The sequence below is a fragment of the Ornithorhynchus anatinus genome, chromosome 18 (genome assembly GCF_004115215.2).
Source record: "Ornithorhynchus anatinus isolate Pmale09 chromosome 18, mOrnAna1.pri.v4, whole genome shotgun sequence".
In the NCBI taxonomy this organism is placed as follows: Eukaryota; Metazoa; Chordata; class Mammalia; order Monotremata; family Ornithorhynchidae; genus Ornithorhynchus; species Ornithorhynchus anatinus.
The window spans coordinates 27,257,004-27,276,700 of NC_041745.1; the positions used below are offsets into that span (position 1 = coordinate 27,257,004).

The 19,697-nt window shown below is 47.4% G+C and overlaps 1 protein-coding gene across 3 annotated transcripts in view; it reads right to left on the reverse strand.

The window, feature by feature from the left end:
• The window catches only part of REEP1 (receptor accessory protein 1), an 86,868-nt gene that overhangs the window by 26,222 nt on the left and 40,949 nt on the right, over nt 1-19,697 (reverse strand). For all 3 annotated transcript variants that reach the window (XM_039914644.1, XM_029083479.2, XM_029083480.2), the window contains exons 4-5: nt 17,500-17,620; nt 15,691-15,804 (exon numbers count right to left, since the gene is read on the reverse strand). In XM_039914644.1, coding sequence (XP_039770578.1) covers nt 15,691-15,804; nt 17,500-17,620 — 235 coding nt within the window. The remainder of the gene's footprint in view (nt 1-15,690; nt 15,805-17,499; nt 17,621-19,697) is intronic.

The following is a 19,697-nucleotide window of genomic DNA, read 5'->3' on the forward strand; positions in this document are numbered from 1 at the left end:
TACGATACTGTCTCCGTACAAGTAAAAGAATATAAAGAGAAGAGATGTGAATGACTAAGTAGACAGAAAGCTCCTTGAGGGTAGGGAATCGTGTCTACCAATTCTGTTTCATTGTACTGTCCCAAATGTTTAGTACAGTGCTCTGCACACAGTTAGTACTCAATAAATAAAACTGATTGATTGAAAAGCAAAAGGACATCGGGAGAATATGAACGGATCAATCAACAATCGATAGCATTTACTGAGTGCTCAGTCATAGCTGGGCACTGTTCTAAGCACTTGGGAGAGTACAGCAGACTTAGTAGATCCGAGCCCTGCCCTCAAAAAGCTTACAATCCAGGAGAGGAGACAGACGCTAAAATGAATGACGGGTAAAGGGAAGCAACAGAGTTTAAAGGCATATGTATATATGTCTTTATGTCTTATGTGTATATAAGACGTACTGTCCCAAGCGCTTAACACAGGGTTCTGCACATAGTAAGTGTTCAAAAAATACCAAGGATTGATTTGACTGATTGAGAGCCATCTCTGGTGTTCACAAAAGATCAGAGAAAGTGAAAGAGACCTTTCTGACATAATCAAAAGCAACCCGGGGGAATCATTTGGATGTTTCACATGTGAAGATGAAAAATGTCCACTGGATGGACACCACAAGGGAGGGCAAATTCTCAAAATCCTAACATAAACATTGTCATTAAGAATAACATACTGATACCCTGCAAGTCGATGAAGTCTCACCCCATCTCTCCTCTGAACCATAAGATTTTCCTTAGTTTCCACCCTAACCTTAGCCCTAGTCTTATCCTAGTCTTACCCCAATCTGATTAAATGACTGATGGTCTTGGGTTGGAAGAGATTTATCACCAGTCAAACAACAGGACAAAACAGTGACTTCAGGGACCCACAAATGAATTACTGGCTTTAGTGTCAAATCAGCCTCAGGTTCAGAAAGCAGCTGTGTACATTAAGTGGGTGCTGCATTGATCACTGTTAAAGATTTAACTGATAAAACGATTTCTTTAATACTCTTTGAGGGCAGAGTCAGCAAAAAAGTCAGCGTTTTAATTTGCAAAAGACGTCGATTTGGGAGGCATAAAGAAACAGCTGAATTGACCAAAAAAAACTGGGCAAATGGGCTAGAGAAGTCAGGGGAATGATTACGGAAATTACCAAATGAGATTCAACACGGAATAATAGCCAAAGCATTGGCGGAAAATGCTCCCTAGTTACAGCTAATAAGAGGGACTCAAAGTGGCAAGTAGCTGTGAGTCTGAAATGCGACTGCCTTAAAAAAGAGAAAAGGACTGTTTGGCCTTGGGCTCTGTAGCCAAGGATATCACAACGAAGATGGTGAATTACGCAGACAATAGACACACAACCCAGAAACATGACTTCCAGCTTCAAGCGGAATGAAACGGTAGAGGTCAAACAGGAAACGATTCTTCAGTAAGAACGACCATGCGCTTGAGATAGATTTATGAGGAAAAGAATTCAATCTAGAATTAAGTATTTGAAAACTGATCTCCATTCAGTACACCAATCCTCCTTCTCTGAGAGATACCTGGGTGAGAGGTGTTATAATTTCCCATTTTACAGGTGAAAACACTGAGGCTCTAGAAGGTTCAGAGTCATCTACCCAAGATCGAAGTAAATGAGTATCCGACATACCCACAGGGAGATCAGTTTGGTTTGTGAGGCAAGAAGCCAACTCCCGCTGTTGAGATAGCGTGGTCTAATGGAAAGAGCCTGGGTCTGGGAGGCAGAGGATTTGAGTTCCAATCCCAGCTCTGCCACTTTCCTACTATTTGACCTTAGGCCAGTCACAACTTCTCTGGTCCTCAGTTCCTTCATCTGTAAAATGGGGATTTAACACCTGTCTTCCCTCCTACTTAGTGAGTTTCATGTGAGTTTCTCTGACCTGATTAACCTGTATCTGCCCCATTGCTTAGTACAGTGCTTAACATATAGTGTTTCACCACCCCCACGATAAAAACTATCATCAGCAGCATCATCATTCGTGCCAGGGTAGGCGGTCACTTAAAAACAAAAGACAGCATCGGAGACAGCTTCATCCGTAGTGACGAAAGTGCAATTTGGGGTGATGTAAGGGAGCTTTGCTCTCTTATCGGGGAAACTTGGACGGGAGCAGGCTAGATGGGGGAGACTATTCACGGCATGGAAAGGAACCAGCTATCTTGTTTTTCAAAACATCCAAAACGTCTGTTTCCCCCAGCTCGGGTAAGGTAGGCAGAGAGCGGGATTTGTTATTATGTAACTGAACTCGTTACCTCATCCGAAATGTGATGAGTCACAAGGAAAACACTCTACCCAGGGACCAGATTCTCCCTCTAATTTGTTCCTCTTCACAGGCTGGTTTCAAATGGTTAAGAGAGTGAGGAAATTGCCTCCAGGTGCACTGGGGGAGGTGGGAAAGAGGGGACGGGGCAACACGGTGGCTTGGTGGGGGGCAGTAGTTACTTTCAATCACTTGGTACAGTGCTTTGCACACAGTAAGGGCTCAATAAATATGATTGAATAATAATAATAATAATGTTGGTATTTGTTAAGCGCTTACTAGGTGCAGAGCACTGTTCTAAGCACTGGGGTAGATACAGGGTCATCAGGTTGTCCCACGTGAGGCTCACAGGTAATCCCCATTTTACAGATGAGGTAACTGAGGCACAGAGAAGTGAAGTGACTTGCCCACAGTCACACAGCAGACAAGTGGCAGAGCCGGGAGTCGAACCCATGACCTCTGACTAGGAAGCCCAGGCTCTTTCCACTGAGCCACGCTGCTTCCCTATGAATAAAGTAGTTTAAAAATTGGAAAATCTCTAAGTGCCTTAGGGGCAGCAACTGCGTGAGCAGGTTCAGTCAGTCGGATCGTATTTATTGAGCGCGTTCTGGGTGCAGAGCATTGTAGTAAGCGCTTGGGAGAGCACGATATAACAATGTAACAGACACATTCCCTGCCCACAGTGAGCTTAGAGTCTAGAGGGGGTCAGCCAATTGTATTTATTGGGCGCTTACTGTGTGCAGAGCACTGCAGTAAGCGCTTGGGCGAGTTCAATGTAACTATATAACAGACACCTTCCCTGCCCACAGTCAGTCAACTGCATTTACTGAACGCTTACTGTGTGCAGAACACCGAACTAACTTCTTCAACGTATATATAACAGACATATTCGCTGCCCACAGTGAGCTTACAGTCTAGAGGGGGAGACAGATATTAATAGAAATAAATGACAGCTATGCACATAAGCGCTGTGGGGCTGGGAGTAGGGGGGGATGAATAAAGGGAGCAAGTCAGGGTGATGCAGAAGGGAGTTGAAGAAAAGGAAAAGAGAGGCTAAGTCAGGGAAGGCCTCTTGGAGGAGATGAGCCCTCAATAAGGCTTTGAAGGTAGGGGAAAGTAATTGTCCTAGGAGGGTGTGTGTGTGTGTGTGTCTGTCTGGGCAGGGAGGGGGAAGGAATGCAGTGACTCCGGAGAGGAGGGGGTAGGTCGGTTGGGCTGTCTGATGAACGTCTGTATGATGCCTGTTCTTTAGATCATGCGGGCACACAATGTTACATGACCATGTCACATAAAATGCGTGCTCAAGCAGTGTCATGCAATGTCAGTGTGTGTGTGTTGTCAGGAAAGGGCAGGGAACAATCTGCTAACCCTTTATAGTCACCAAATGCCTGAAGCTCAACCTCTTCACTCACACAGCTCCTATGGCTGGGACTTCTAGGCCTGGCAAGGAGACAGTGGAGTGGGGGCTGTTTTTTTCTAATGGTACTTACAATAATGATAATAATAGTAATAATAATCAAGGATACTTTTTAAGCACTTACTATGGGTCAAGCACTGTTCTGAGCTCAGGGGTAGATACAAGTTAATCAGGTTAGACCCAGTCCCTGTCCCACATGGAGCTCACACTCTTAATCCTCATTTTACAGAAGATGAAACTGAGGCCCAGGGAAGTCATGTGACTTGTCTAAGGTCACACAGCAGACATATGGTGGAACCGGGATTCGAACTCCCAGGCCCGTACTCTAACCACTAAGCCACACTGCCGTGGATATGTGTCAAGCGCTTCTTCTTCACAATAGCTCAAAATATGCTCATTTCCTCTGGGACGCTCCATCACTTGGCACCTAAAAGATCTCCTTTTGCCAGTTCAAAATGGGACTCGGTGGAGGCCGAGCCTCAAAAACAAGGAGAGAAATTAAAGATCTGGCTCATCTCTTCTCGTCTGAGATGTCTACAAGCCCCTTCCCTGCTGAGTGCTGGGGGACTGGGTGGAAAAATGGAGCTGTGGAGATGGAGAGATGGAGTAGTTAGTGGTGGCTAGGAAACAGCCCGGCACAGAAGCCCTGGTCCATGGACTTGGAAGCGTAAAAGGAAAGATGCAACGAGCAACTTGACGTAATACTCAAGAAGCAGAGAAGCTTCTCTGCTTCACAGACCTTCACAGAGAAGCAGGTTGGCTTAGGAAAGAGCACATGGACTTGGGAGTCAGAGGTCATGGGTTCTAATCCCAGCTCCACCACTTGTCAGCTGGGTGACTTTGGGCAAGCTCTGCACCTTCTCTGCACCTCAGTTCCCTCATCTGTAAAATGGGGATTAAGACTGTGAGCCCCGTGTGGAACAACCTGATTACCTTGCATCTACCCCAGCGCTGAGAACAGTGCTTGACACATAGTAAGCGCTTAACGAATACCATCGTTACTGATATCGGCATGGGACCACTCCATCTTGGGTGTCCTGGGACCCATCACCATGGGAACAGTGGTGTGGGTGGGGTTGGAGTGAGCCGATCCAGTATGGGTGTCTGGGGGCCCCGGAGCTGTTTCACATGAATCGGCAATGTTGTTGCGGCGGGGCAGTACTGGTTTCCTTGAGAGCCGAACAGCTCCAATTCCAGGCCTTCCAGAGCGAGCCACCTTTAGAAAGCTAACCGCTTAACAATCTTCGGAAGGGAACGAGATTAGCGCTGAGGTATGGTTGATTCCGGGGCCGAACATTTCACCATAAAGCCAGAGGGATCACAGGAAAAATCTCAGCCTGGGCCCGTTTCACCAAATTGCTGAGTGAGGCAAAGAGAAGACCTGGGATAAGGCGGCCGGGAAAGGTTCCTACCAGCAGCTAGAGGAAACGGCCATATTTCACCCTAAATCCAATTAGCCTCAAAACTCATGGATATTTCTTTCACGACTAAAATGCTCCAGTGGCATCAGGCACAGTTGTCGGGCTTCCCGAGAGCCACCGGCAAAAGGGGCAGCATGGCTCGGCGGAAAGAGCACAGGACCGAGAGGCGGAGAAGCCAAGACCTCAGTCTGTCTCCTCTGTCGGACTCTGAGTTCCTTGCGGGTGGAGAATGGGTATCTTGCTTCTCTTGTACTCTCAAATGTTTAGTACATAGTCTTGCACTCGGTAGGTATTCAATGAATACCCACGGATCAACCAATGCTATCTATTGAGCGCCTGCTGCGGGCAGAGCTTGGGAGCGTACAACGAAACAGAACTGGTAGACCACAGACTGACCGACTGGAACAGCACTGGGAGCGATGCAGCTAATGTTCATTTGGCAGGGTGGGGCGGGGTAACTTTACTCAAATTTACTGAGCACCCACTTGATCCAAATCACAATACAAGAGGAAGGGGAGAGGAGGGAAAAGAAGGAGAGTTGGCAAACCTTGTCTATGGCTGCCAAAGCACCTATTCATGCCAAAATAAAGAATAAATCAATCAGTGGCATTTACTGAGTGCTTCCTGTGTGCACAGCACTGTACTAAGCACTTGGAAAAGAACAGAGTAGGTAGATGTGATCCCTGCCCATAAAGAGCTCACAGTCTACAGGGAGGAGCTTACAGTCTACAGGGAAGTCTACCAACCGATTTTAAAACATCAATTTTAAAGTCTAAGGTTGCATCTGTTATTACGACAGAACTGCATTTGGCTGGCAGAGCTCAGCTGCGGAATTTTAATTCCGAAATATTCAGAACGGTGCCACGCACACCGAGTATATGATGGTGATGATGGTGTGCATCCTGTCACGAAAGATGGACACGACCTGGTCTAGTGGCAAAGATTCTGAGACCAAGAACCTGCGCAGAGGGGTTGATGATAGCGACAGTGGTTTGTGCCCTCCTGCCAAGGACGAGGTATAATCAATCAATCAAATATCGCCGATGATTGATCGATTGCCGGTCTCGTTCCCGGTTTGACTTGCCTGCCCGTGTTCGTGCAACTTTCCAGCCTAGTAAACCCACCGCCCGGAAGACACCCTACAGCCCCCCATCCTGCCTTCTCCGGCGTGGCAGGCGTGGGGACAAAACGGCAGCCGGTCTTCTGAATTTTTTGCAAATTGGGGTTCGGGGGGTTACGGCGTTGGTCGTTGCGACCGCTGGACTCCCCAAGGCTCTGCCTGGGCAGGAAGGAGCATGAAACCGCTCCTTTGGCTGCAGTTCCTTGCAGCTTGCCCTTGTCGATCCATCGGTGGTATTTACTGAGTACTTACTGTGCACGGAGCACTATACTAAGCACTTGAGTACCGTCCAGTATTTCTTCTCCCTTGGTCCAGATGGAGAACTAGGCCCTGAGCAATTCAAGAACTTGCCTGAGAATCCCAGAGCAAGTTCAAGAGGAGTCAGAATTCTCGCTTGGTTGGAGGGGTGTCAGACAAGGCTATGCACGGCATTAAATCCGAGACGATAAGGATGAGGATGGTGCTGATGGCGGTGGATAACGGAGATGGATGATTTTAGTAGACAGGCAGCTGGACACCAAATCATTCTCACCGTCACATGTCCTAGCAGCGGTTAAATGTTAGTCTCTCCTAAAACTTCAAAGCCACTGATTCACCTAGTTCACTTACAGAGGCCACTTTCTACATCCCAAACATGCTGCGTATGTTCGCCACGCATGCTTCACATCAACATGCTGGTATAGAGAACATCCTTGGATTTGTACAGATCTGTCTTTAAAAAAAATAAATAAATAAAATAAAATAAGGAAACATGGAAATGGTACCAAGACAGGACAGGTCATTCTTTTTTTTGGAAATGAACAAATGAAATGTAACAAAATGTTAGGTGCTATTAGATTAAGAAGTCAGAGCTCTGGAGAAGGGGTCTGGAGATTTTTAGGGAGTCTGAAAATATAAAAATGCACACACTGGAAACAGAGTAGAAATCCAGGCAAAGGATGAGCCTTCTGTTCTAGCGATGGGCTAAGAGACAGAGGCAGGAGAACAGAGAGCTTTGAAGCCTGCTGGCAGACCTTTGCACCAGGCCTGGTCAGTCTGGGGGTTAGTCACACTGCTCAGCGGGGTTACCTGCCCTTCTTGGGGATCCAAATATGAGACAAAATGAAAGACTTGAGTCACCTGGCGAAGGGGAAAGAGAAAAATAAAAGAAATATTGGGGGAAAACCAGGAAGGAAGGAGCTGGAGCCCTGTCACATCTCTACACCCTTAGAGATGCTTGAAAGTAGAGATTAAACCCCCAGAAAGAGAGAGGAAACAGGCCCATCCTCATTCATTCAATCAACGGCATTTACTGAGCACTCCCTCAGTGCAGAGCACTGTACTAAATGCTTGGGAGAGGACAATAGTGTTGGCAGATATGCTCCCTGCCCATAAGGAGCTAACAGTCTAGTGGGGAGGGAGATGGGATTGACTATGGAATTGGCCCCACAGAGTGGGAACCTCAGTGATGACAGCCCAAAGCATTCAGGGAACTCAGGAGAATAAGTCAGGCTCCTTCCTGAATAAGTGTCCCTGAGCAATGATGTTCTTCTAAAAATCATAATTGTGGTATTTGTTAAGCACTTACTCTGGGCCAGCCACTGTACCAAGCGCTGGGGTGGATACAAGCAAATCAGGTTGGACACGGTCCCTGTCCCACGTGGGGCTCACAATCTTGATCCCCATTTTATAGATGAGGTCGCTGAGGCACTGAAAAGTGAGGTGACTTGCCCAAGGTCACACAACAGACAAGTGGTGGAGCTGGAATTAGAATCCACGATCTCCTGACTCTCAGGCTCATGCTCTATCCACTGCGCCATGCTAGAGGTACGGGTTTCCTCTTTATTGTTTTGATGTTTGGAAGAAAATCTGAATGTTTCTGGTTGAAATTCCAGATGGATTTAGGGAAAGAAAGCACCTCATTCAACCTTCCTTCAACTCAGACCATGTTCCCCAACTTGCTGAAATGGTCTTCGGAAATGCTCAGGATGGATGAAAGTCGCAGTACGACCAACAGTTGAGAAAAAGTTTACGAAATATTCCTGCCCTGCTGGAGATGGGCACAAAACCTGGGAATCCAGAGGACGACGGCCTGAGCTGGAATCTTTAATTATTCACTGAGCGACCTGTCACCTAGCCACACTGGCCCAGGTGATTGACTCTTTTCCGGGTACCAGTCTGAAAGAAGTGGAGCAGCAGGATTCTAGGGGGAAGGGGTCAGCTAATCGCATCCACTCATCCCTCTCTTCCCCTCCCGGCCATTCCTTGGAAGGTGAAGGACTCTGGCAGCTGCTTTCCCTGCTTCAGGAAGGAGATACCCTGAGGCACGAGGCCAAGAGTCTGAAGAGAACCCGGTCGGACCGAAAGTCAAAGCAGGTCAGGGAAACGGGGCATCTGATCCACAGCAGCCCTTCTTCCCTTTCTGAGAAAGCTGTGTGATGACCGCACGGCAGGGCCGGATGGTCCAGCTTCCTTTCAGCAGCCTCAACTTCTCAGATACGAGCCGACCTAGGGCTGCTTTCGTTGATGAATGAGACACGGTTGGGTTTTTTGAAATTGATCTGCCAAAACTCCTTTTTTTCATAGGTGCTTGTTATGTGCCAGGCACTGTACTAAGCTCTGGGGAAGATAGAAGCCGATAGAGCTTGTAAATAAATAAAGACAAAGCTTACTGGAGGAGATGGGATTTAGGTGATATTTCCATGTGGAGAGAGCTGGGGGTCTGTCAGATGAGGGAGAGAGGAAGTGCCAGTGAGTGAGGGGATAGAGGCAGGACAGTGGAGAGCGAGGTATATCTAGAATGTGGGCATCATAATAATAATAATGTTGGTATTTGTTAAGCGCTTACTACGTGCAGAGCACTGCTCTAAGCGCTGGGGTAGATACAGGGTCATCAGGTTGTCCTACGTGAGGCGCACACTCTTAATCCCCATTTTACAGATGAGGTAACTGAGGCACAGAGAAGTTAAGTGACTTTCCCATAGTCACACAGCTGCCAAGTGGCAGAGCCGGGATTCAAACCCTTGACCTCTGACTCCCAAGCCCAGGCTCTTTCCACTGAGCTACGCTGCTTCTCTAGTGGGACAGCATGAGATGACAAAAAAAAAAACCCTGCAGCCTACTTTGGAAATATAAGAGCACAGTATAAATGTCACAGACAACCTAAAAGTAAATGTAACAATAATGTTCAAGTAATGGTGTCAAAAGGCCAGTCTACACAGGGGAAATAATAATACCTTTAATTTATTTACCAGTGGCATCCATCTTCTAAAGAGCTTAAAGGCTTTCGTTAGATTGTCTCGGTCTTAGAGGTTAAGCGAAATCAGAACCGCTTTTAATTAAAGTAATGCGTACTTAACTCCATGCCAGCAATCAGTGGCCGGCGCTACGAGGACGTATAACCGGGATTGGGGCTGACAATCTTTGAGAGAGGTCAGAATTCCCTCACCCTTATGCCCGTTTCAAGAAACCGAGACGCACTGAACGTTAATTCCGGTTGTTTCATAATTGTTCAGTAATGTGGGGCTCTGCGCTATATCATTTTGTAGAGACAGAATCATTTAGCTGTTACCTAGCCATTGGTTTTATAAGGCAGCTATTACTGACATGAAATTTTTGCCTTCAAGAATGTGGATTTGGGGGCCTACAGTATAACAACTGATGTTGCAAGCATGGCAGTTCTCCTGGAAACCCTAGAAAAAATACGGAAAATGGGCCTAAAACTTTTACGGTCCTCTGATTTGTGGTCCTACGCTGGATCGCTTCAAAATCCAGAAAGCACCTAACTACGTATTATGATGAGGGATCCTCCCTGAACTCACCTTGAGAAAATATTTAGAGACTAATCATAATGGAGATGTCTATTAAGTGTTTTCCATGGGCTGAGCTCTGGGGCGGACATTAGGTAATCAAGATTTGATCACGATCTCGGTCCGAAGCAGAGCTCACAGCCTAACGGAGGGGGGGAGAATAGGCATTTTATCCCCAATCCACAGATGAGGAAACTGAAGTTAAGTGATTTGCCTAAGGTCAGGCTCAGCAAACAAGTGGCAGAACCAGGTTTCAAAGCCACATTTCCAGGCTCCTGAGCCCATGTTTTGGGTTTGGTTTTTTTTTTAACGGTATTTGTTAAGTGCTTACTATGTGCCAGGCACTATACTAAGCACTAAGATAGACATAAGCTAATCAGGTTGGACACAGTCCACGTCCCACGTGGGGCTCACAGTCAATCCCCATTTTACAGATGAGGTAATTGAGGCAGCGAGAAATGAAGCGACTTGCCCAAGGTCACACAGCAGACAAGTGGCGAAGCCAGGTTTTTCTGACTCCCAGCCCCATGCTGTATCCACTAGGCCATGTTGCTTCTCACCTGTTCTTTGCACTAGGCTGTGTACAACTTATTCTGCAATAAAATTCTTGGAGACCAGGGCTTGGACAAGCCGAGAAAACTAGCTAAAATGTGGAAAAGAGAAAAGTTAGGATGTTGGGGAAGTCTTCAGTGGCCTTGAAGAAGAAATTCGTCTTACAAATAAAATCACAGAGGGGCCAAAGTGGAAGGAGAGGGTCAAAGACAGAGAGAGAGAGAGAGAGATCATATCCACTGAATGCTTACTGTGTGCAGAGCACTGTTCTAAGCACTTTGGAGAGTGAAATGCAACATATTTGGTAGATACATTCCCTGCCCACAATGAGCTTAGAGTCTAGAGGGGGAGACAAACATTAATATAAATAAATAAATTACACATGTGGACCTAAGTTCTGCAGGAGGGCTGAATAAAGGGAGCACATCTACGCAGAAGGGAGTGGGAGAAGAGGAAATAAGGCCTTATTCAGGGAAACCCTCTTGGAGGAGATGTTCTGAGAGAGAGAGAAATTGAATAAACAGATCTGAAACCTTGACTCAGGAGGCCGAGGTGACAACAAGTAGCAGAATTAGGGAACGGAATGGGTGGGGCAAAACTAAGGAATGAAAAACTTAGGCTGAATATTGGGAACAGCTTACCGACTGCCAGGAACTATCAGATGGTGGGGCGCTGTTTACCAAATGGAGTGGCCAGCAAACCCACCACTAGAAAACCATACTGAGTTCAAATGGCATTGGCCACGAGTCGGTGTCTCCAAGAAAGAGTTGGGACACAAGACCTGTGAGGGTATTCTCTCAATCCATCAATCAATAGCATTTATTGTGTATGTACTCTGTACAGAGCACTGTACTAAGCACTTGGGAGAGTGCAAGAGAATTAAGTAGACAAAATTCCCTCCCTCAGGAATCTTGCAATCGAGAAGGGGGAGACAGGTTCTAAAATAAGCTAAAGGGAGGGTGAAGTTTAAAGAGATGTACGGAAGTGCTACTGGGCTAGTGTCCAACCCGATTTGTTTGTATCCGCCCCAGCGCTTAATACAGTACCTGACATAGGGTAAGTGCTTAACGAATACCACAGTTATTATTATTATTATTGGGTGGGACCGGGGAGGAGGCGAAGTAGGGATGAGGCAAGTACCAGAGTGCTTAAGGGGGTGAGGAATCAAATCCACAGATGACGCAGGAGTGATGATGTGGCAGAAAGCAGAGGGAGAAGGGTGGAGAGATTTGTCAGGGAAGACCTCCTGGAGGAGATGGGATTTTTAGAAGGGCTGTGAAGATGGGGGAGAGCAGTGGTCTGCAGGGAATGCTGCTCTTTCTGCCAGATATGATCAGCCACGTCCTATTTTTAGACTTTGTTGGGATCAGATAACTCCCTTAACTCCCTCACTAGTGTGCGGTGTCAAGAAACCAAGAAGCAAAGAGCAATAATTCCAGAGACTGAACGACTCAGAATAGATCAAGGTAAGATTCTTACACAATCCAGAGACGAAACCCCTCCATCATTAAGGAAACGTCCCAGGGAAAAGAGCAGGGGTGTCACCTTCAGGACCAGTGAAACCACAGCAAAGGATTAAGGGGGACAGTCTGCGCTCCTTCAGAGCTCTGACCTTTGATCTTCAGGAAGCACCAAATGCCCCAGAAATTCATTCATTCATTCATTCATTCATTCATTCATTCATTCATTCAATCATATTCACTGAGCGCTTACTGTGTGCAAAGCACTGTACTGACAGCTTGGGAGAGTTCGCTCTAACAATAAACAGATATGTTCCCTGCCTATAATGAGTTTACAGTCTAGAGGGATGGAGACAGACATAAATATAAATAACAGATATGTACCTAAGTGCCGTGGGTGTGGGAGGGGGAAATGAATAAAGGAAGCGAGTCAGGAAGACGCAGAAGGGAGTGGAAGCAGAAGGGCGTGGGAGAAGAGGAAAGGAAGGCTCAGTCAGGGAAGGCCTCTCGGAGGAGACCTGCCTTCAATAAAAAGAGAAGGAGCGTGGCTCAGTGGCAAGAGCCCAGGCTTGGCACTCAGAGGACGTGGGTTCCAATCCCAGCTCCGCCACTTGTCTGTTGTGTGACCTTGGGCAAGCCACTTCACTTCTGTGGGCCTCAGTGACCTCATCTGTAAAACGGGGATGAAGACTGTGAGCCCTGCGTGGGTCAACCTGGTTATCTTGTATCAACCCCAGTGCATGCATTCATTCAATTCATTCAATAGTATTTATTGAGCGCTTACTATGTGCAGAGCAGTGTACTAAGCGCTTGGAATGAACAAGTCGGCAACAGATACAGTCCCTGCCATTTGACGGGCTTACAGTCTAATCGGGGGAGACGGACAGACGAGAACAATGGCAGTGCTTGGAACAGTGCTTGGCCCAGAGTAAGCCCTTAACAAATACCGTCCTTATTACTATTAATAAGGTTTTGAAGCGGGGGAGAGTCACTGTCTGTGGAATCCAGGGAAGGAACAGCAAGGGCCTCTCTCTGTTCGTGAGGGGACAGAGCCATAAACCTTCACCCCAAAATACCCCTGAGCTCTCTCCATCATGCCCCGACTGTCCCCTTTTTAAAGCTAACACAAGGATGAGAGTAGGCTGAAGCTTGACTCATCTTACCTACTCCCTTGCCTCTTTGTTCCTCTACAGCAGAATGGGAAACAGTCTGCAGTATGCACCCAAGAGTGGGAGGAAGTAGCTTCCAGTTTCCTGAATCAGGCCTTGCATTTCCATTAGAATGGGTGGAAGTGTGTTATGAGGTGAGAGGGGAAGGAGATGCACCAGCAGATAGCTCAGCAAGTATTCCTCAGGGCTAAAACTTTATCCTTTATACAAGAGCTCCAAAAGCCTAACCAGTGACCTCAAGTAACCGCATAACTCAGGATGTTGCGCTGAGGCCTAGCAGGCTTAGATTTGTCATGGCAATATCTACTCTGGGATGACTTGAGAAGGTCTTTACTAGGTGGGTAGACTGTAAACTCGTTGTGGGCAGGGAATGTGCCTGTTGTACTCTCCCATAAGCTCTGCTCACAGTAAGCTTTCAATAAATAGAACTGACTGACTTTTTGGTTTTTTTGAACACATAAAATGAGGGGAACACTCCATTTAGCTATGATATGTCGAAGATGGAGAGGGCTATTTTTAGCAGCTTAGATGCATTTTCCCCTCTACAGATCTATTCCTAGAGAGGAAAAACATTTCAATTTAGATGACTCTATTATCCTAAATCAATCAGTCGCACTTACTGAGAGCTTACTCCGTGCGGAGCACTGTACCAAGCACTTGGGAGAGTACAATATAACAGAATTATGACATGTTCCCTGCACGTAACGAGCTTACAGTCTAGAGGAGGAGACAGACATTAATATGAATAAATATTAGGGCAACCCTGCACTATGCCTTATTTCTGTTGACTGACTCCAAATTATTTCAGGGCACGGCATGGCACGGGGCCATTTCTCCGCAAGACTCCTCTGTTTTTGTGGTGTAGTGAAGTACACTTTTAGAATGTGGAATTCCCATTTCGCTCACGTGATCCAGACTGAAGGGAAATCAAGCTGCTAAAACAATGGAGGACACAGGGAGGACAGAGAGTCATTGGCCCCAGGCAGAGTTTAAGGATGAGCCAAGAAGTGTATATAAGTGAGTGAGTATGAGTGTGTGTTTGGAGGGGAGGGGGCAGAGAATTTAGGGAACCCCTCTGGCACAGCAATGGAGGCATGCACTTTATGGGAATGGGGAGGGGAGGATGGGGAGAAACAAGTGTAATTCTGTCTAAATGGGAGCTAGCTGAAAGGCGGGGTCTTCAATTCTAAGGCCAACCCGAAGATTCGGTCAGGCAGTGAACTGCCACAAGGCCCAGCAAAGAGGCGGGGATCCAAAAAAAACACAGGGTTCAGGAGCCTGCTTATTGTTGAGCGAGCAGGGGATACAACTTACAAAAAGCCTTCACGGAAAACCTGTGAGGCAATTGGAGACAGGAAAACAGTGAGGTGTCGATGTGCAGCTCATCAGTTCCAGGGAGCAGGCCTTAAAATAATTTATGTGTTTTTGTTTTACGGTTGAGAACTGGAGATGTAGAAACCTCTGTCCTGGGAAACAGAAGTGACAACGTGGAATTCTTTATTTAGCTCTCCTGCCTTGCAACTGCCTATAGAGAGCTTTAATAACCAACACACGTGCATTAACTAATCTGTAGCAAAAATAAAGGGCAGGACTTTTCTTCTCAATAATAATAATATTTATTAAGTTCCTATCACGTGCCTTGCAGTGGGATGGATACAAAATAATCAGATCAGACCCACATCCTGTCCCACATGGGACTCTCGCTCTCAAAATAAGGGAGAAGAGCCATTTTATCCATCTTATTGATGATGGACTTGAGACACAGAGCGATCAAGTGACTCATCCAAGGTCACACAGTGGGCAAGTGGTGAAGCTGGGACTAGACTCTGGCTCTCCTGATGATTAACCACCACGATCTGTCCACTAGGGAAAACGGTCACTAATAATGATAATAGCATTTGTTAAGTGCATACTATGTGGCAAGCACTGTACTAATTGCTGGGGTAGACACAATAATTGAGTTGGACCCATCCCCCGACCCACATGGGGCTCACAGTCTTAAACCCCATTTTGCAGATGAGGTAACTGAGGCAAAGAAAAGTACAGTGACCTGTCCAAGGTCACACAGCATTGGAGCCGGGATTAGAACCCAGGTCTTTCTGACTCCCAGGTCCCTGCTCTATCCGCTAGACCACCACCTATGCCCGTCCATGGCTTTGGCCTAGAGAACTCAAGCATTCATCACCTCAGCTTTCTCCCCTTCCTACCTCTCTGCGTTACAAAAACTCCCCCCTCACCCTGTAACCCACTCATTCATCTACTTACCACCCGCACGCATTCCTTTTTAATTTCAGCCCCGACTGCGAAGCAGCAAGCCAGGCCGACGAAAGAGAGCCATTTTCCCGCCCTTCCCTCCTCCCGACCCTCTCCGCATTCTCTCCCGCTCTCCTTCCAAGTGGGGCCTTCCCCGGTAGCTAACGGCCACGGATCCCGCCGGGATCGAGTCTCCGGGGCTCGCGGCGGTTACCTTGGAAGCCGCCATCACGGCCGCTGTCGCTGCCACGTTCAGGCCCCGCTTCCCGAAATGCACCAGGGCGTCATAGCTTCGGTCTTTTGCTTGAACCAGACAGTCATCGATTTCCTGTCGGAGAACACAAGCGGGTGGGTTCACTCTACTGTATCTTCGTCCCCTCTCCCTCAACCCCCCCAACCTACCCTCGAGGGCTGCCCCTGCTCTAAGAATACTAACAGTGGTATTTGTCAAGTACTTTAGGTGCCAGGCCCTGGGGCCAAGGTGCCGGGGTAGATCCAAAATAATCAGGTCAGTCAAGGTCCCACATGGGGATCACAATCTAAGAATCTCCATTTTACAGATGAGGATGCTGAGACACGGAGAAGTTAAATAACTTGCCCAAGGTCACAGAGCAAGCCAGTGGCAGAGCTGGGATTAGAACCCGGGTCCTCTAACTCCCAGACCCATGTTCTTTCCACTTCCTATTTTTTTTAAAAGGTATTTTTAAGTGCCGCCTTGTGTCACACCATATTCTAAGTGCTGAGGTAGATACAAGTTAATTAGGTCGGAAAGAGTCCCGGTCCCGCATGGGCTCACAGTCTAAGTCAAAGGGAAAACAGGTAATCCTGTTTTAGAGCTGAAGAAACTGAAGTACAGAGAGGTTAAGTGACTTGTCCAAGGTCACAAAGCTGACAAGTGGCGGAGCCGGGATGAGAACCCAAGATCTCTGACTCCCAGGCCCGTGATCTTTCCGCTAAGCCACGTTGCTGATCACAAGGGGCAAGGTGCCGGTCAGATTGCAAAATGTCCCTCTCGCTGCACTCGGTCAATCAGTCGATTGTATTTACTAAGCACTTACTGTGTGCAGAGCATCTTACTAAGCGCTTGAGAGAGAACAATATAAGAATAAACAGATTCCCTGCCCACCGTGAGCTTATAGTCCACAATGTGCTCTTTACCTATCTAATTGCTTCTCTTTGAGCCAGGTCGCCTTAAAACCCACTAGCTAAGCGGCTTCAAGCTTGCTTCGGTGGGGAGAGAGGGGGAGGCAAGTGCTGAAAGGTTAGGAGAAGGGGGTGTAGTTTAGCCTCCAGGTCAACAGTTCAACAATTAGGCCTCACCCTCAACTCCATCTGACCTCTCTCTGGGGAAAAAAGACAAAGTCCCACCTCCAGAAAGATGCATTTTCTGGAAAAAAAAAACCAAAAACTCCCAAGAAACTGCAAAAAGGGAAACATATCAACCAATTAAACATGCTGATTCTGCCCCGAGCCCTCTTCTAGAAAATCGGTAGAGAGGAACTGGGATCTTCTGGGCAAAATGGGGTGTTTGACGGTATACAGCATTCAGCCCAACCCAGTACGCGTTACGAAGAAAGGAGAGGCTCTCAGTCAAAGCCAATGAGCGACAAGGAGGCAAAAGAGGAAAGACGGCACGAGGTGCCGCAAACCTTGAGCACGACAACATAACAAAGGCAAGGGGCGCTGTCTGTGTACATTGTGGCCGGGATCGTGGGTCCCGTCTCGGCCTTTCCAGCCACACGAGCCCTCGGAAGTGAATTTCACCTCCAGTGGTGCCGTCTTCAAATACGAAGGACAGCTAAATATACACACACACGTTCGGCTTTTGTTTCTTTGCTGTTAGAGGATGGAAAAGCAGCAAATATAGAAATAAATCAAAGCAAAAATAGGAACGAAGCTTGGCAGAAAGCACAACCTCCTACTGTTTGAGACTTAATGAGCTGAGTTCCTAGAACCAACTAAATCGGTTCTCTTCCCCCAAGAGGGAAAACTCTGGGGTAGAGGACAGAAGAGGACATTTTACCTTTTCTTTTGAAGACAAGGTGGGATGAACAAACTTCCGGTAAAGGAGGCTGGAGCCCTTTGTGTAAGGAGACAGCAACCAGGCTACAAAGGCTATTTTTAGTTCATAGTAGAATGGAAACCTAGAGAGAGAACGAGATGACAGTCAGCAAGCCCTCGTCACCGCTTTGCCAATAAACAGGCGGGAATGAAAATGTGCCAATGCTCAGTGACTTTATCCCCACCCTCTCTGCCCCCAAATAAGGCCAGGATGGACCGGCCGCTCTGTTCTGCCTCCCCCTCTCTCTTCGTCTGTCCTTCCCTTCCCTGCTTTTTCCCAGCCTTGTTTCTCAGTTCCTTGGTGACCAAAGGAAACCGGACACCGTGGCTCCTCAGGAGAAGAGTCTCAGCATCGTGGTTTTTGAGCCCGTTTACCATCTGGAAAATGGGGAATAAGAATGTGAGCCCCAGATGGGACAGGGACTTTGTCCAACCTACCTTGTCTCGTCCCCAGCGCTTAGAACAGTGCCTGACACATAGTAAGCATTTAACAAATACCATTTTTATTATTATTATTACTATTATTACCCCAAAAGGCATCTGGACATCAGCCTGCTGCTTCTCAGGGTAGTTTATACTTCTTCAGAGGAGGTAAAGAATTGCAGCAGCTGTCAGGCACTACTCACTATTCATTTATTTATTCGGATTAATGTCTGTTCCCCCCAGACTGTAAGCTCATTGTGAGCAGGGAATGTGTCTGGTAATTCTGTTTTACTGTACTCTCCCAAGAGCTTAGTACAAGGCTGTGAACATAGTCAGCACTCATTAAATACCACTGATTGACACTGATTGGAGACACTGCAAGGGGATATTTCCCAGTAGCTCCCAGTTGCTTGGAAATTTGGCCATCCTGGTGGGGGCAGGGAGCCACCCCCTGGCGCTGAGAGGACAACAAAATACAGCATCACCAGGGCCAAGGTTGAGGATTTGAAAAGTGACAACAATAACAACAACAATATGAATAATAATATCGATGATGCTATTTTATGGTATTTGTAGTGCTCTATTCACTACACCACCACACCATACTTGGTGGAGCCTAAGCCCGACCGAAAGACCCAAAGAATCAGATACTGGTCACTTAGAGGCTATCCCCCCTCCCTGCCCTGCCCTGTCCCATTCCAAAGCGGTCAATTCCGGCACTTCGGGTTTTGGCAGCCCCAAGTGAGAAGAGGAAGACCAGGAGCACTGTCTCTGGCACACGATCTACAAACCCCGACACCCTGGGGTCCCCAAGACCCAAAGCCGCCCCTATGGGAGTGAGCGTGTCCCCGAGAGACAGCCAGAGGTGAGAAGCAGCGAGGTTTTGGTCGACGGAGCACAGGCCTGGGAGTCAGAAGGACCCGGCTTCTAATCCCAGCTCTGCCACGTGCCTGCTGTGTGATCTTGGGCAAGTCACTTCACTTCTGTGGGCCTCAGATCCTTCTTCTGGAAAATGGCAATTGAGAAATGAGCCTCAGGTGGGACAGGGACTGTGTCCAATCTGCTGAACTTGTACGTACCCAGCACTTAGATCAGTGCTTAACAAGCACCGTTTTTATTTGAGCCGTCCGTGGGAGGGCGGCGGAAGCCCCTCTGAGGTTGAGCCCAACAGGATCTGGGGATATGAGGAGGGGGGAAGCCGAGGGCTGCCCGGCCTTGACCCTCTCGGTAAATGCAGCCCTTCCATCCTTCTCCTCCTCCTACTTTCCTTTCAGCCCAAACGAGACGGCATCGCGAGGCTGCGGCCTACGGTTCCAAAAAAAGTTACAGTTTCGCCTGGCCTAGATTTTTTGTCTTTACCTCTCCGCCTCCTTTCCTATCTTTCCGTTCCCTTTCCCACACCCTTTCCTTTTCCTTCTCCTCTCCTTTTCTTTGACCTGCTTTCAGGGTCCATTCCTCGGCTCGCTCCCTAATAAGAATAAAAAATAATTATGGTATTTAAGCGCTCGCTATGCTTGTCGTACTGGGTAGATCCACGTTAATCAGGTCCCACATAGGGCTTACGGTTTAAATAGGAGAGACGGTGCCTACCATCTCGGTTGTATTGTACTGCAAGTGTTTAGTGCAGGGCTCTGCACACAGTAAGTGCTCAATAAATACCACTGATGATGATGGTGATGAGGGAGCTGTGAACCTTCATCCCCTGAAATCAAGACCCCTTCAGGATAGATAAGAGGC